This window comes from Acomys minous (genome assembly GCF_964271855.1).
Source record: "Acomys minous genome assembly, chromosome: 10".
Lineage (NCBI taxonomy): Eukaryota > Metazoa > Chordata > Mammalia > Rodentia > Muridae > Acomys > Acomys minous.
The window spans coordinates 68,999,136-69,016,831 of NC_140491.1; the positions used below are offsets into that span (position 1 = coordinate 68,999,136).

The 17,696-nt window shown below is 52.2% G+C and overlaps 1 protein-coding gene across 1 annotated transcript in view; it reads left to right on the top strand.

The window, feature by feature from the left end:
* Positions 1-17,696, top strand: part of HMCN2 (hemicentin 2) — a 161,204-nt gene that overhangs the window by 19,565 nt on the left and 123,943 nt on the right. Inside the window, 8 exon segments of the mRNA XM_084799943.1 lie at positions 296-454; positions 1,257-1,379; positions 7,541-7,712; positions 8,515-8,621; positions 9,569-9,689; positions 12,400-12,663; positions 15,806-15,950; positions 16,333-16,454. Of these exon segments, the coding sequence (XP_084656069.1) occupies positions 296-454; positions 1,257-1,379; positions 7,541-7,712; positions 8,515-8,621; positions 9,569-9,689; positions 12,400-12,663; positions 15,806-15,950; positions 16,333-16,454 (1,213 nt within the window).

Genomic DNA, 17,696 nt, shown 5'->3' on the forward strand with positions numbered 1-17,696 from the left:
CGCAAACACCACACATTCACACGCTCACACATGTAAAGGCTTGCTCGTGCCTCATCTCTTCCAACCCCGTAAAGATGGGATTGTCACTCACACAAATGAGAGAACGGGTGACACTTGTCTAACTAAAGTCACAACTGGGCAGATGACAGAAGGGACAAACAGGGACAGCAGCCTGACCAGTGAGTGGGCCACACTGAGGTGACTTTCAGGCTCTCACTGGGCTCAGAGGTTTGTCCAGGCTGGCCCCCTTGCATACAAAGTGGGTGGCAGCTGCTGACACACTTCAACCCTGCAGGGAGGTGGTGACTGCCCGGAGATGAGTGTGGGGGCCATCAAGGCTGCCGTGGAGGTTGCCAACCCTGGGTCCTTCATCTACGTCTTCTCGGATGCCCGTGCCAAGGACTACCACAAGAAGAATGAGCTCCTACAGCTCCTGCAGCTAAAACAGTCGCAGGTGAGAGGCCGGTTGCAGGGATGGGGTGGGCAGCCGTGCAGATGGCTGGATGAGGGGCCGTGGATCTCCGCTGGAGAGTGGGGACAGGCGTCTCTCCTGGGTCCCTAGAGCCAGCTCTGCCAGCCCCAGCCACATCTCTCCGAGTTGTAGCCTAGTTGCAAGCTCTGGGCCTCGTGGGCTCCCACTTCCTGGTGAGGTTTGCTCTTGGTGCAGCCCCGCCCCCTCTTTCAAAGCTGGTGCAAAGCTTTTCCACCCTGGTCCTCAGCCCTTGGTCCTTGCAGCTCATGAACTTTGTCCTTGTGGACAGGACTTCTGCCTCTTGCTTTTGCACTGATGGCTGCAGGCGGGGGGCGGGGGGAGGGCAGGTCAACACTTGGGGAAAACCTCAAAGTTTGCAACAACATCACTGCTCCTCATTTCTAGACATTTTTGGGGTTTTTTTTTTGAGACAGGGTCTCTCTGTGTAGCCTTGACTGCCCTGGACTCACTTTGTAGACCAGGCTGGCCTCGAACTCACAGCAATCCACCTGCCTCTGCCTCCCAAGTGCTGGGATTAAAGGCATGTGCCACCACCGCCTGGCCTTCTAGACTATTCTAGAGCTGCTTCAGGGTTCTTCTACAGTAATCCCCAGGGGCCACTCATGGCGTGCCTGCTGTGTCCCTCTCTGTGTGAGCCCCTGCCCTGCATCAGCGCCTGATGCCCATGCAGGGGACACAGTCATTATTCCCAGCTCTCCCGTGGTTCGGGTCCTGCCTCTCCCCGCTACAGTAGAAAGCACAGGCCTACTTGCTTATCTTCCAGGTGGTCTTTGTGCTGACTGGGGACTGTGGTGACCGCACCCATCCTGGCTACCTGGCCTATGAGGAGATCGCCTCCACCAGCTCTGGGCAGGTGTTCCAGTTGGACAAGCAGCAGGTGTCAGAGGTGAGCCACTGCAGAATGTGTCCCCCAGCCTGCTGCCCCGCGGGTGAGGGTGTTGGGTCTTGCATGGCGATGTACACGGGAGCTTTGCCTGGTGGTTGTCATCCAGTGATGCCGAGTACCCCGCTCTGGGCTCTACATCATCTTGTCAAATCTCCTGAACCCCCAGGCAAGTGCTTGGGAAACACCCTGAAAGTAAAACCTCTTTCCACAATCCCTTCCCAGCTTTTTGTACTGACTTTCTGTCATTCTGTGCTTGTGTGATTGGTTACTGCTCCTGGAGTATTAGTGACCTCAGGGCTGGGCCATGTAGGACACCTTAAGCGGAGTGCCAGGAAGTGGCTGTGGGGACCGAGCAAGCGCGTTGGGTCCCCACGCCTGCTGCTCTGAAAGAGAAGGTGTCTCTGAGGCAGGCAGTGGTCTCTAGGATGGATTTTGTGAGCTGTGTATTTATGAGTTGAGAGGACTGGTCTCTAGGGCCGTGTTTAGATTAGCGTGCCTCGGCTCCCTGTTGACAGATGGAGTTTACACTTCTCTGTGACACAGCAGGCTTTAATTTCTGGCTCGTCAGCCTATCCTGGCACAGAGCCCCACATGAGGGCGGGAGGCATCTCTGAATGGAGGGGCAGCTTCGTCCCCACTTTTAGGGGGAGACACTTGAGAGGCAAGGCAAGTTGCGGAGGACAGCTTGCCAGGGGCTCTGTCTTCAGGAACTCCAGGTGAGCCCGTTGGCATCTTGGCTGTGGGAGTCTCTCTTGGTAGGACAACTGACGGCGGGGTTGGGCTGCTCCGAGTGGTGGCATGGATGCTCCCGGGCATGGAGAGCTTCATGCCTTGGATCTGTTTCTTTCTAGATGTTCCCACACACACTCAGCAAGCCTGGGAAAGTGGCTGTGACAGCCAAAGCTGTGGTCATCCCCCAGGGAAGCCAGGCCATGGGGGCTGTAGCTGGGAGAAATCGTTCACACTTCTGAGGAGGCATGTGAAACAAACGCTGCGACCTTCCAAGCAGCAGAATAGCTATATACCCTGACCACAGTGGGTCATTTATTAAGCACCTCTGTGTGCACCATCTAAGGAGGAGGCAGCCAGTTCAAGCAAGGGACCCTCTATCTTGGGAACATTTAGCTCTTTCTGGTTATGAAGAAGCCCCCTTTCGGACTTTGTTCCAGAGCATATGGGGGAGATTGAAGACCCTCTCTCCCTGGCAAGAAAACTTAGGACTCTGATGATCCTGGCACAATAGGGGACCATATTGGAGGCAGGCAATGTGACCTTGGGTTTGTCCTAGGGTGTGTGGTGTGTGTGACTATATGTATCCATATGTGAGTGCATGTGGCGGCTGGAGGTCGGCACCGGCACTTCCCGAGTTGCTCTCTACTGTACTTTTTGAGTCACGGTATTTCAGTAAACCCAAAGCTAACCAGGTCACCTAGCCTGGCCGGTGAGTGAGCTCTGGGATTGCCTGTCTGTGCACCTCCCCACGCAGCTCTGGGATACAGGCGTGTGCCCGTGCTCCTGGCTTCGGTGTGGTCCCGAGAATCAGATCTCAGATTCTCACACATTTACACCATACACTTTCATCTCCTGAGCCATGGTCCCAGGCCCTAAGTGGGCTCTCCCTGCACACCCCCCCCCACTCCAAGACAGGATTTCTCTGTGTAGCCCTGTCTGTCCTGGAATTCACTCTGTAGTCTAGGCTGGCCTCGAACTCAGAGACCCGCCTGCCTTTGCCTCTCAACTGCTGGGATTAAAGGTGTGTGCCACCACTGCCCAGCCCAAGGTGGTCATTTTTAAAAATCAAGCTTTGGCTGGGTCCACAGCTTCCTACGTGTGGCACCCACAGGCTCTGCCCAGTCCATGCTCAGCTACAAAAGCTGATGATGCAGGAGAGTGACAGGGGACAACAGGACAGAGCTGGGCAGTGCCCCTACAATTTCCCAGGAGAGCACTGAGCATCTCAGTCTGCACTGCATGGCCCACTGCCCCCTCCTCGACACCCCGACTCCACAGCTTAGCCAATTCTGAGGGCTGGGGCACGTCTCTTGTCCAGCAGCAGCAGCAGCAGCGGCAGCAGCGGCAGGTAAACCTGACACATTGCCCAGCTTCTGCAAATCCCTTTGAAGAAAGAAAGATGACTTGTGTTCTACAACAACAGGATTGGGAAGCTCCTACCAGGAAGCTCCGGATCATGGATCAGGAGGGACCTGAGATGACCTCAGCCCTGGACCCCTCCCCAGCAGCATTCAGGGGAGTGGAAAGGCTGAGCCCTGGGGCTGCTGGAGCAAGACAGGGGTGGCAGCGGATCACAGCTCTGTCGCCTTCAGGGGACCTTATGTCCCCTGTTCCACACGGCAGTATACTCCCCACGCTCTCCCTTGTGCACAGTTGTGCCGATGGGACCGGCTGCCTTCTGAGGTGAAGGGAAGATGGTGGATGAACAGTGCTGGGCATCAGGGAAGATTAGGTGAGAAATGACCACAGCTGAACTCTCCTGGTCTTCTGGATGCAGGCAGAGGTTTCTCTCCCTTCCCCCCCCCTGAAGGCCCTGAAGAGTAGGGGTGCACTCTTAAGAGTGTTTTCAACAAGACAGAGCTGGGTAGAGAATCTGGGGTGCACAGCTGGCGAGGTGCTCCCTCTGTGACTCCCGGCCAATGCCTCCGTTTCCCCCATCTGTAGCTGTGAGCCTCATTCCTCTTCCTAGTTCCCTCAGCTTCCTCAGCTGCCCAGGCTGTCGAGCATCCTCTGGGGATGATTTATCAGCCACGATGGGCCCAGCAGCAGTCATCTGGCAGAGAGTGACAAGGCCAGATTCTTTCCTTCCTTTTCCATCCGTAGCTCTGGCCAGCACATGGCTGGATCCCAGGCCCCACCCTGCAGACATCTGGAAGCCATCACACACGCCAAATAAACACTGTGCTCGCTTAATGAAGGCACTCTGCTCGGGAGGCTCCCCAATTCCGCTCTGGAGCCCTGGGGGCACAGCCAGGTCCAAAAGGCCTTGACCCTAGGCCTGGCCCTACAAGGTGGTCTGGATTGGCTGCAAGCAAATCCATCACACTCCCCCTCCAAATCCTGGGGCAGGCTGCCTCATGCTGGGGTCGTTAGGGTGCTGTCCACGTCCCAGCTGTCTTTGTGGTTTAGTAGCCTGAATTACTGGGCACTGTCTCCTCACCAGAACATTCTAGAACAGCTTGCAGTAGCCCTGTCAGTGTAGTAGCTGACGTAACTTGTCTGGGTGATTGTCGCCTGGGGCAGCTTTTCTGTCACCATCCTCTGCCCCCACTTTATGACCTGAGGGACAGGCAGTTGGCACAGAGTCACTCCTTCACCATCTGGCAGCGTCGTCCTGGCTTCACTGATTCCTTGGCACTGTCTTCCTTCCATCCTCCATAGACAAGGAGCCTGGTCCTGGTCCATCAGCCATGCCATGACAGGTGGGGCCTTTTCAAGAAACATGTTTCTCGGAAACCTAGACAAAAGACAGGAGAATGAAGTATCTCCAAATAGGGGAGAATGTTGAATTCTTAGCCTGTGATACACTGGATCTCACAGCACATGGTTTTACTCAGTCAGTAAAACATGCTCATTCTCGAAATCTCAGGCAAATCTTCCAACTCCCTTCCCTTCTGTGAAAGGCCACACAATAGATCAGAACAGAGTAGAAGGACTGCCAATTAGGGCCAGAATGCCTGTAGGTAGCACACAAGCCACTGTTTGCTAGTCTTGTACCCGTGGCAGACATTGCTAATCAATCACAGAACCTCTTCTTCTCAGGCAGCATTCCAGGAAGCCATTTACAGTCAACTGACATTGGCAAGCAAACATCACACCAGGTGTATGATAAACTCATGACATCATTGTCATTTAAAAATGGCTCTTAGCTATTTAAGTTATTATGAATGGAGGGGCATTGAGGTAAACGCCTTTAGTTCATACACTCTGAGGCAGAGGCAAGCAGATTTTTGTGAGTTCGAGGACAGCCTGGTTTTGTTATTAAGTTCCAGACCAGCTAGGGCTACATAGACCCTGTTGCGAAAATAAAGCAAACAAGCAAACAACTCCCCCCCCCCTCACCCTGCCAAGCCTCATGGCTACCAACAATTCAGAGCTTGCTTGCATGTTTCTCTTTTTAACCTCTCTTGATTTTGATAACTCATGATACTATATCCATAAATAATTTAGAATTAACTATTTTTTAAGATTTATTTATTATGTATACAGTGCCCATTAGATCACACTATAGATGGTTGTGAGCCATTGTGTGGTTGCTGGGGATTGAACTCAGGACCTCTGGAAGAGCAGCCAGTGCTCTTACCCTCTGAGCCATCTCTCCAGCCCAGAACTCACTATTTTTACTTCTGACTGCTGTGAATGGAACCGAGGGTCTCATATGTGCTATGAAAGTGCTCCCCAACTGAACCTCACTGGCACTCCCCATATACACAGTATCCCCCATAGTGTAGGATGTTCTAATAGAATTATTACACTTTCTTTACTGTGATCTGGCACCAAATCCTTGTCTGGTTCTCCCCAACTGTCCTCCAAATGTCTTATCTGTATTTTTCTTTTGCATCTATGTATATATGCATGTGTGTTTGTGTGTTCACATGCATGAGGGTACATGTGTGTTGTGAGCATGTGGAGCTATGAATTGGTATCAGGTGTGTTCTTTGTCCACTTTGCTTATTGACGCAGGCCAGGCTACTGTAGCCAGCCAGCTTGGTCCACGGGTCCCCCGTCTCTACCTCCCAAGCACTAGGCGGGCTGCCATGCCTACGCAGCTTTTTATGCGGGCGCTGGCAATCTAAACACTGGTCCTGACCCTCGCGTGCAAGCGCGTCACCGCCGAGCCGCGCCCCCAGCTCCTCGCATTGGTTTCTGAGGACACTTTGTGGCTCGGGTTTTAATTACTGTTGCCCGCCCCACTCGATTGTTGTGTCTACTAAGTCCCCTAAAGTCTGGAGCCATCTGCTCATTGTCATCACATCAGCTGATGAAGCTCTGCTGTGTCCCATGTCCTAAATTCCAGTCTTTGCCCTGACGGTGTCACTGACACGCTCCCTCCTGCCTCCCTCCTGTCTAACCTGAGTGTGTCTCAAGGCCTGGGTAGGGGGTGGCTGGTGTGCATGGAGAGGTGTCTCGGGGTTGGCGCTGTGACTTCTTTCCGATGCTTGCCATCGAGAGACAAACAGCGCCTCGCTGTCCTACCGTAGCTGGTGACGTTGGTGGTAGACCAGGCTACGGTGGTGACAGGCAGACGTGTACGGCAAGGCCGTGTCTCTCCCACCCCATACTGACTTCAGTGTCTGTGGGGTAACACCCAGGCCCCGGGTGGACACTTAGGCCCCATCAATCTTACACCCTGTGCCTTTAACAACCAAAGAGGATCCTTGCCCGAAATGATTATTTCATTAGTAGTTGCAAGCTGATGGTTTCCTAATGGCATCATTCCTTCCACATTTAGCAGAGGGCATTCTTCCAAAGATGTTTTGGGTCCTTGGGAAGAACACTCTAGCCTCTGAACACCACTCCTATTGAACGCAGGAGACACATCCAGTGTTTTTCCTTGAATTGTGTGGTACAGGAGTTGGTTTCTTTTTATTTTTTTTCAGTGCTGGGGATCAAACCCAGGGCTTCCTGCCTGCTAGAAACGCTCTCCACCCAGTGATGCCGTAGCCACTCACTGCAGATGCGTTAACTTACCTTATTTGATAAAACGCAGGTCCCCACAGTCCTGGTGAGATGACTAAGCAACCTGTGAGGAGCCTATAGCTCAATGAACCACACAGGACGGAGACTCCAGTGCTCCCAGGTCCCTCGTATGCACCCAGGGCATCCTCGTGGGTGCCAGAGGCAGATAAGAGGCGGAAGCCTATGCTGCAGGGGCCTGCGCTGGCTCCTCTCTGCACTGAGTAACCCGGTGTCTCCATACAGACATCGGTTGGAAACCCATAGAAGCCAAAAGGGCAGAAGAGCCAATCAGGCTTGGCATAGGATAATGACGAGACTATGGCCCTGGGGACTGAATAGATTGTTTGAAATCCATGGAGAGCATGTAGATTCTACACACAGTGGGGAGCTGGTTAGAAGCTGCATCAGGTGGCCAGACATGTCAACCTCCGGGCATGCCCACTAGTGCAGCTTCTCTCGTATCCTCTCAGGTGTTAAAGTGGGTGGAGTCAGCGATCCAGGCCTCCAAAGTACATCTGCTGTCTGCAGACCACGAGGAGGAAGGCGAGCACACATGGAGACTCCCCTTTGACCCCAGCCTGAGAGAGGTCACTATCTCCCTGAGCGGTCCAGGGCCAGAAATCGAAGTCCGGGACCCCCTGGGTATGTGTTCCAGAGCTACGACCTTTCCTCTTCGGCTGAGCTGGAAGGCCAGGGTGAGACCAAAAGAGGCCATGGGGGGAGGAGGCTGGAGAGAAGGCTCAGTCAACAGAACATCTGCCTCACAAACAGGAAGGACCTGAGCCTGAGTGCCTAACACCCACGTAGAACCACACGTATGGCAGCTATACTTTAACCTCAGTGCTGTGGGGTGGAGACGGGCGGGTCCCTGAGCTCCTTAGGCATGCAAACCAATGAGCCTCGAGTGCTGCAGCGAGAGATCCTATCACAAAAAGGAAGAACAAACAAACAAACAAACAAACAAACAAAAACCTGGACCATTGAGATGACTCAGCAAGAAAAGGTGCTTGCTCCCAGCCTGAGGACTTGAGTCCCATCCCTGGGTCCCACATGGTGTGAGGAGGAAACTGACTACCTAAAGTTGTCCTCTGACACACAAACATGGGCACACATGTGTACACATGTTCACACACACACACACACACACACACACACATGCATGTGTCACACATATACTCCTGCACTCCACAAAGAGGTGATAGAGACAGGGGTTCATACTCGAGGGTATAGAAATTAGGAAGGAGTGAGGGGACACCACAGGTGAGAGAAACAGGAAGCCTGGTGGCAACTGACCAATGGGGGACTTAACATGATGGCAGTCTTCTTGTCAGTCCCAAGGACGCTTGAAGCTGCTGGGGGTGGGCTATGGGTTCCTGGAGACAGGGTGGGAAACCTGGGAACTCTGGGAAAAGTGAGGACTGAGTGCCACTGGGGGTTTCCACAGGAAGGGTTCTGCAGACGGACGAAGGTCTCAACGTGCTCCTTAACATTCCGGACTCAGCCAAAGTCGTAGCCTTTAAGCCTGAGCACCCTGGGCTGTGGGCCATCAAGGTAGGGACACTGTGGGGTTTCAGCAGGGGAGCCTGGGATGTGTGGCCAAGTGATGTGGGTTTATCAACAAGAGTGGAGGACGAGCAACCTGCTTTGCCACTGTGAAGAAGTGGAGCAATTTGGGATGACATTCAGAAAGGTTGAGGGGAAAAAAAAAAAGAAAAAAAAAACCTTCAGTGAATAGCCAAATTGGCATGTGGCTCAGACTCCTGACCTGAGTACAAAGTGTAAATGAAGCAAGGGTGACTGGGACGTATAGCTGAGAGAGACAGGGCTGGCAGGACACTGCTTTATTTGGAAGATGCTGGAAGCCAGGCAAGAGGACAGGGTTGGCCTGATGGAGGTGTGAGCACTCCAGCTGATTGAACTAACACTCCCCAGGCACCTACCAGGTGCAGGGCATTGTGGGAGCTGCTGCAGGTGAAGGGGATATGTTGACCAATCCTGATTTTCGAGTCTTTAAGACCAGAGCTGGACCTGGAGAGATGGCTCAGCCGTTGAGATCACTGACTGCTCTTCCAAAGGACTCAGGTTCAATTCCCAGCACCTACATGGCAGCTCACAACTGTCTAAAACTCCAAGATCTGACACCCTCATACAGACATACATGCAGGCAAAACATCAATGCACATTAAAAAAAAAAAAAAAAAAAAAAAGACCAGAGCTACAATGTCTCCAGGGAGGGTGTGGCAGGAAGGCAGATAAACAGGGGACCAGACAGGGACTGCAGGAGCTAGGAGAGAACAGAAGGAAGCCTCCAGAAGAACAGCAAGTAAGCTTGGCTTCTGTGTCTTCAGGGAGCAGATACACTGCCCATGTTGTCTACAGATATGCAACAGCTATGATTGCAGGTGTGGGTCTTGGCCAGCTGTGGTCAGCGGCGTCTGGCCTGAAGCTGGGGTCCTGAGGCCTGACGCTCTGGTGACGTGGGTGGGTTCCTGCGCTAGGTGTACAGCAGCGGCCGCCACTCTGTGAGAATATCGGGCATCAGCAACATCAACTTCCGAGCCGGCTTCTCCTTGCAGCCCTCTCTGGACCTCAACCACACCATCGAGTGGCCCTTGCAAGGTACCTTTCCCTTGGCTCTGAGGGTGCTGACGGTTTTGGGGGGTGGTGGGAAGGTCCCGGGCAGGCCTGGCTCAGTGAGCCATTTGTGACCGTGGAATGGATCCTGGTAAGGTGAAACTGGGCTGTTCCCGGACCACAGGGTGAAAAACAAACTGGCTCAGCTTCCTCTCCATCGGCCCAGGTGGTGACATTTACCTTCAGAGCATCCTTTCGGTCACCAAGGGGTCCTGAGGAGACCCCGTGTTGTCCTTTTTATTGTTGAGTCACCATGTCTCCTGTCTTTTTATTTTCCTCTGCGTATGTATGTTCAAGTGTATTTGGGTACATGTGTGCATGTATGTGTATGTATAGGTCAGAAGACTTCCTCTAGGGTCATTCCCCAGGCACTGGCTAACAATTGCTTTTGTTTATTTCGTTAAAAAAATTTTTTTAATGTGTATGGTGTTTTGCCTACATATATGTGCACTCTGAGTATGCAGTACCCACAGAAGCCAAATAAAGGCATCAGTTCTTCTGGAACTGAAGTTAACAGGCAGTGGTGAACCACCATGTGGGTACTGCGAATTGAACCTAGGTCCTCTGGAAGAGCAGCCAGAGATCTTAACTGTTGATCCATCTCTCTAGCCCCCAACCACCCGTTTTTGTTTTTGTTTTTGTTTTTGTTTTTTAAATGGGTCTTTTGCTGCCTGGAGCTCACCAAGTGGGCTAGGCTAGCTGTCCCTGAAGCACCAGGGACCCACCCATCACTACCTTCCCAGCACTAGGATCACGTGTGCCTCTGTGCCTAGCTTTTCTACATGTGTTTTGGATGTTGAAATCATGTGCTTGCGCTTGCAAAGTGGCTTGCAAAGTGAGCACTTTACCTTTTCTCTTCTTTTTCCTTGTTGAAGTCTATATGGTGAGAGTCCTGTTTCCCCAGACTTCGTAATCTGCATCTTGCTAATTTAGAGGAGAGACAGGTGCCAGTGAGCCGCTGGCTTACCAGAAGGGAGAACACCGCAGCTTCTGAAGGAGCAAGCAGCTTGGTGATCACATGCCGGAGACTGGAATGGGGGAGGGGACTGAAGTTGGAGCTGAGGTTCCCTCACTGGAGTGTGACGTCATCTGTAGGCTTCATTTGGTAGTTACTTTGCAGAAAGAAGGTGGAGAAAGGGGAGAAACCGAGGCCCTTCCAACAAGCTAGTTGAGAAAAGACACTCTAAGCAGAGCCTGGTGGCACAGGCTTATAGCCCAGCTCCCCAAGAGGCAGAACCAAGGGGAGCTAGCTCACCAAGCCCAAGGCTTGCTGGGTAATTGGCAAGACCATGACTTAAAATGAAGAGTAAAGAAAAGGACCGATGAGATGGTTCAGTGGGTAAAAGCCTCACCACCCACGTTCAGTCCCTGGGACCTACATTGCGGAAGAAAAGAGCCAGCCCTCACAAGTTGTTCTCTGGTCACGTGTGCTGAAGTATGTATGTGCACACGCTTAAAAAGCCAATGCAGCCACCTGAAAAGGGAGAGACATGTATGAAGTTAAAAAAAAGAAATACGTCAAGCCAGGCTTGGCGGTGCATGCCTGCAACCCCAGCACTTGGGAGGCAGAGGCAGGTGATCAATGTGAGTTTGAGGATAGCCTGGTCTACATTTTTTTAAAAAAAGGATATAGCTTAGTGATAGAGTGCTTGCAAAGTGTGTGTGTGAGGCTTTGGTTTAATCTCCGGGACTGCAGGGAGGATGAATAGAATGAAAAAGAGGGAGGAGGAAGCAATTGACAATATTAGAGAGTGTTTGACACTTAGCCCCTACACTGAGATCATTAGGGCTTGGGGGAGTCTGTGGCTAACTGGACATTGGATGCCTGGACCAGGGCTAGCAGCTTCTACATGCCATTGACTGGCAAAGGAGACCATCCCTACACACCAGTGGTTGACCTCAGGGAGCTTTGATATAGTTGGCTGGATGCTACAGCGTGGGTCTGAGCCCAATACTCACAGGCTTGGCTTCCCCAGGAACTCACGTGTAGATTCTCTCATGCCATGTGCAGGCTCGGTGTTTCTCTCCTCCTCCTCCTCCTCCTCCTCCTCCTCCTCCTCCTCCTTCATCTCTCCTTTTTTGGTTTTTCGAGACAGAGTTTCTCTTGTAGTCCTTCTGGCTGTCCTGGACTCACATTTTAGAGCAGGCTGGCCTCAAACTCACAGAGATCTGCCTGCCTCTGCCGCCTAAGTGCTGGGGTTAAAGGCGTGTGCCACCACTGCCTGGCGCCTCAGTGTTTCTTTACAAGTCATTGTAACCATCTGAAAGAGGAAAGACCTGACCCAAGCTCTCAAATAAACTAAGGAAATGCTGAAAGCTGAGTCCAGTTCTGTGCTTCTTGGAAAGGTTGAGAGAGTCCCCATGCGGGGCTGATCAAAGCCAACACCATGGTAAACAAGAGCAGGGGGGCGGGAACTGACTTGATTCTTCCCAGTCCCTGTGTCACCAGGGTCAGGGCTTGCAGAGGCAGAGAGAGATACAGATAACGCAGGCAGAGGTGGAGAGGCAGTGGCGTTTCAGGACCACGGACAGCAACACAGGCCCCGTGGGTTTTTTGTTTTTTTTTACCTCCAGCTTCTAGCTCACCCAGGGAGAGGTAGGGTAGATGCAGAATGGGTGAAGGAGGGCCAAGCAGGCAGCTCCTGAAAACACAGTAAGGAGAGCCCAGCGCCCATTCCCCGCCTTCTTTTTGCAGGTGTACCCATCTCCCTGGTGATCAACTCTACGGGCCTGCAGGCCCCTGGTCACCTTGACTCCGTGGAGCTCTCACACAGCTCAGGGCGGTCCCTCCTCACTCTGCCCACTCAACTCCTCTCCAACGAGTCCACTCATCAGCTGTGGGCCGGGCCACCCTTCCATGTTCCGAAGGAGCGCTTTTACCTCAAGGTGAAGGGCAAAGACCACGAAGGAAATCCCCTCCTCCGTGTCTCTGGAGTTTCCTACAGCGGGGTGGCCCCAGGTGAGTGCCGTGTCTTGGAAACCTTTCCTGGATTGTTTGGGAAAGCTTCCGTTACCCTGTTAGGTATCATGCTAAATCCTGACATGCTTCAGATGTGACCTTCAGCTTGGACTTTTAGAACAAGGCCATGCATCTACCTGCCCACTTACCTACCCTCCCACCTGCACACCAACTTGCACATCCACACACCCATATGCACACCCACCCGTTCTCCCAGCCTCCTGCACATCCTCCCACCCACCCATCCACTTATCAATGCACTCATCTATATATCCGCCAACAGCTCACTCATCCATACATTCATATCTATTTATTTGCCTCTCCATCTCTCTACCCATTCATTTAACTATCCACGTATATTTATCTAAGTATACATTGACCTACTTTGCTTACATAAGCCATCAAGCCATCCATCTATTGATTTACCCACCCATCACTCAACTCCTTATCTGTCCACCATTTCATCCATCCATCCATCCACCCACCTACCCACCATTTTATCCTCTCACTCACCTATTTATCCAATCATCTAGTCACCCATCTGCCATTTATTCATTTATCCAGAGGTCCACTAAGCTAAGTCCAAGCCATGGTGCATGAAGGTGTAGGCTAAGCACTTGCCAACACTGTGCCATTGCCCACTTATGGCAGTTCTGTGTGGCGTGTCCCACTTAAAGATGGACAGAGGGACGGCCCCTTACTGAACACCCCTATAAGAAGGTTCTGGGGGAGTCAGTTGTTCCAAGGGCTCCAGAATACAGTGTGTACATAGCTGCAAGGGATGCCTGAGACCACTCTTGGCAGCTGCTGATGCCATTTGTCACCATACTGGTTCCCACCTGTGTGGCTTTCTCTGGTGTCTGTGCCCCAAAGTCAGGAAGCTCCTAGGGCAGGACAGAGTCTTGGGCATCCCACCTCCACCTCCGCTCCTGGTAGGGGCACCGGGGCTCATGGGTCACCTGACTTTATTGCTGGTTTCTGTCACCTTCCCTGTGTCCACTGCTCCCCTTCCCCTGGAAGTACCTGGAGGAGCTTGTGGAGAATTCTCACAGGAATTCCACACTTCTTTGTGGGGAAGTTAGATTATCCTTTTCCAATAGGGGTGTGTGGAAGGCAGGAGGGAAGACTGGCTCTTGAGCTACCCACACTGTCCACACAAGGGCAAATCCTTGAAGACTTAGCTGAGGTCCCTTCCTCCTTTCTCCTTTGCTCTACTTCACCCTCATTCTTTCTCTTTCCTCCTGCCTCCTGGTCTCTGGGCGTCTTTGCCACTATACCATGCTGCTGTTCCTGGGCCTCTCTGCGTTGCCTTTACAGCCCAAAGGAGGACTTTATAAAAAGATTTCATCTGTGGAAACCTGTTTCTCCTTCCCTTCTGTCCTCTCAGAAGGAACCAGGAACTTGGGATGCAGCTATGGGTTTTGCTCTCCATTGCTTCTCCAATGGGAGTGAGGAGGGATGGGTGAGGGTATTTTTTTTCCTCCCTACTTTCAGAGCTAAGGAGGCTGGGATTTGCCTCGGAACAGGTTGTCTCTGGGTTTGAAGGTACGTGGTGGGTCTAAAGGTCCCTAGACCCTTTCTCCTCAGAAGAGGAATAACCAAGCTGTCTGGGAGAGGCTTTCAGATTGTGGGGGCGAGTGGCTGCTGCGCACACAGCTGAAGACGTGGCTGGAAGTCTGACACCCCTCTCCCTGGGGATGTGGCAAGCAGCCCAGGGTATGATGTCACCTACCACACTCCCAGCCCCCAGCCTCGGCTCTGAGGAAGTCTGGTGTATTGTCTCACTCCTGGAGCATCCTACTGGGCTCCTGTCCCCTCTGGCTGTGAAGTAAAGAAGGCGGCCACATGAGACAGCACCATGGGCTGGAGCTGCCCCTGCTTGGGGTGGGGGTGGGGAGGAACTTTCTCAGATGCTTCCTAAAAACAACTCACAGAGGGAAAGAGACTGTTGCTCTCAGGACAGGGGTCGGCTGAGGAGGCTAGCAGTGTCAGACAGGGGCCCTGGAGGGGTTCATCACAAGCCCCAAGTTTCCATGAAGCTTTTTGCTTTATCTCCAAAATGCTGTGAATCTCACACTCATAGCCATCTTCCCGCTGTGCTTGCTCCCCACTGGAAAGGGTCCCCTGCAGACAAATCTAGAACTGAGTTCTTTGGACAAAGAAGGACCCATTGCACAGATCTCAGAGCTGGTCCCTGGAAGGTGGGGTCAGGCTTGTGCAGGTCTCTCTGCTAAATGGCTTCCTTGGAAGCCATGGTGAGGCTGTGGGGTACTCTCCATGGACAGCTGTTGCCAGCTCCTCATAACACCACCATCAGGGGCCATCGTCACCACCACCTCCCCTTTTTTATGGCATCTTATTGATTAGGCCAATTAGAGTCCATCCATTTATAATTAGGTTTACTAAGTCTTAACTTTTGCTTGATACTTTTAAAGATGCTTTCTTAGCATGTATTTATTAGTGATCTGTATTACTGAGTTTCACTGTGACATTTTATACATGTCTAATATAATGTAGTTTGATCACCCCACCACTTACGTCTCTGGCCCTCTCTGCCACTTCCACTGTACCCTCCAAACTGCTAACTGCTTCCTTGTGTCTTTTTTTTTTTTTTTTGGACAACCTGTTGAGTTTCCTTTTGGGAGCATGAATGAGGGTTTGGAGCACAGACATTTCACCAATATCTACACCACTAAAGAAAATGTCTCCTCCTCATCCATTGATGGCTAACTATTGTAAGTCCTCACAGAGGAGTGAGGCCCCATGAACCCTGCTCCACTCCATGACAGGATGCTGATAGGACTGATCTATTGCAGATCTTGCACAGTTGAGCCCTGTGGTCATGTCGTGCTGGAAGTCAGCAGTGGCACATGATTTCCCTCCCTTCCTCTTCCTCATACATTATTTTCATGATTTTTCTAATGTTTCCTGAGCTTTGGAGGGATCTCTCCATTTTTCCAGAGGTGGAAACTGAGGTTCGAAACGGTAAGTGTCCTGCCGTGGGTGGCCATTGAATGTGACCCACATATTACCTCAAGGCTGGTCTCTGGGTCTTGTTTGTTCCTGAAGGCCTCAGTGTGACTTACCAGGGTTTTGCTTTGGCGTAGCAGGGCAGAGCTCTGAGCCTTGTGCTTGTCTGCAGGTGTGCCGCTGGTCAGCATGGCCTCCAGAATCCATGGACTCCTACAGCAGCCCCTGCTGGTGTCCTGTTCTGTGTATAGCACCCTGCCCTTCCGGCTGCAGCTACAGAGAGATGGAGTGAGGCTGGGCGAGGAACGGCATTTTCAGTGAGTGGCTGATGGGCAGAAATTGGGAGGTCCCTGGCCCTGGGGCTCCCGCACCCTGGACAGATCTCAAAGAGTGGGCAGCAGGAGAGAGACTTGGAGCCAGTTCAATTGTCACCCTGGACGGGATGGGGAGAGTGGGTCTCCTAGCCATGAGTGGACCCAAAGGGCGGGAATCAGGAGTGGAGAGTGTAGAATTCAGAGAGGTCAAGGTGTAGGGTCAGCCCACACAGCCTGATGTAGAATTTGCCTGGCTCTTCTTATTGAGCCTCAGTGAGGATTTGGGATTCCTCTCTGTGTAGGATTTGGGGGGCCGTAGGCTCTAGGGCTGGGAAACCCTGACTGGGGTCAGAGTGACTGGTCACACTGCCTGCTGTTTTTGCAGAGAGTCAGGGAACAGCAGCTGGGAGATCCCGAGGGCCTCCAAGGCTGAAGAAGGCACCTACCAGTGCATCGCGGTCAGCAGAGCCGGGACAGGACGAGCCAGTGCCCAGATTGTCATCACAGGTCCAGCCTCTTCTGTCTGTGTGCCTGCAGCATTCCTCTCGCCCCCCCACCACCACCTCCCCTTCCCACCCTCCTTAGGACTTCCTCCCAGCCACTCTCCATCCTTGGGGCAGAATAGGGACAGTCTCCCACTCAGAACATGGTTACCCATGTTACCGCCTGCTCACTGACCCCCACTTGAGGCTTGTAAATGCCGATTGCCCTGCTAGATGTCGGTCTTGTGCCTGGTGTCCTTTTAGAGTTACTGTATCCCTGCTACGATGTCACCACTGAGTTCTGGGAGACTGGAGATGCACAGGCAGCCTCAGAGTGAGAGGAGATTTACTCGTCAAAGTTAGAGGCCCAGATTGTTTTAACGAGAATAAAGGAGATGCAATCTAATGAGCCTGTAGTCATTTATAAAAAGTTACACAAACCCCTGGCAGAAAGATAGGAAGACACAAACCAGGACGTCAAATCCACCTGCATATTTCCGCCAATCTAGCTTCTCGATCTCCTTTTTGTGTGTGGCATATGCACATGTGTGCAAGTGCACTCTCCTACAAACATGTGTGCAGGAGCCAGAGGTTGACATCAGGTGGCTCCCTGCTTTTTGTTTCCCAGGCAGGATCTCTCACGGAACCTAGGGAGCCTTCTAGTTTAAGCTAGACTGTGGAGTGGGTCCTCCCTTCTCCACCCCCTAGTGCTGGGATTACAGATGTGCACTGCCACACCTGGATTTTATGTGAATGCTGGGAACCTAAGCCCGGATCCTAATGCGTGCACAACAAGCATTTTGCCTATGGAGCCATCTTCCCAGCTCCCCAGAGGAACTTCGTTTCATACACTTTTGTGGGGAGCGGACCTGAGTCCAGCATGTGACAGTGAGTCGGTCTGGACCCTCATCACAGGGGAGAGTCAACTTTTCCTCAGTGATAAGCAGGAAAGAGGTTGGGGTCAAGGAACGGGTCTGCCATTAGCTCGCTATCTATTCACACTTTTAAAACTTCCTGCTGAACTACATTTCAGTATGTATCCCCCAAAACAGGGGACCACCCTGCAGAACTGAACTCCCCTGGTTAATGGCTGCACCTGTAAGTCAAGCGCAAGGAGGCTGAGGCAGGAGGGTTGCTGCAAGTTTGAGGTCAGTCTGGGCTACATAATGAGTTCCAGGTCCATCAGGTCTACAGAGGGAGACCTAGTTTCAACACACACACACACACACACACACACACACACACACACACACACACACACACACAC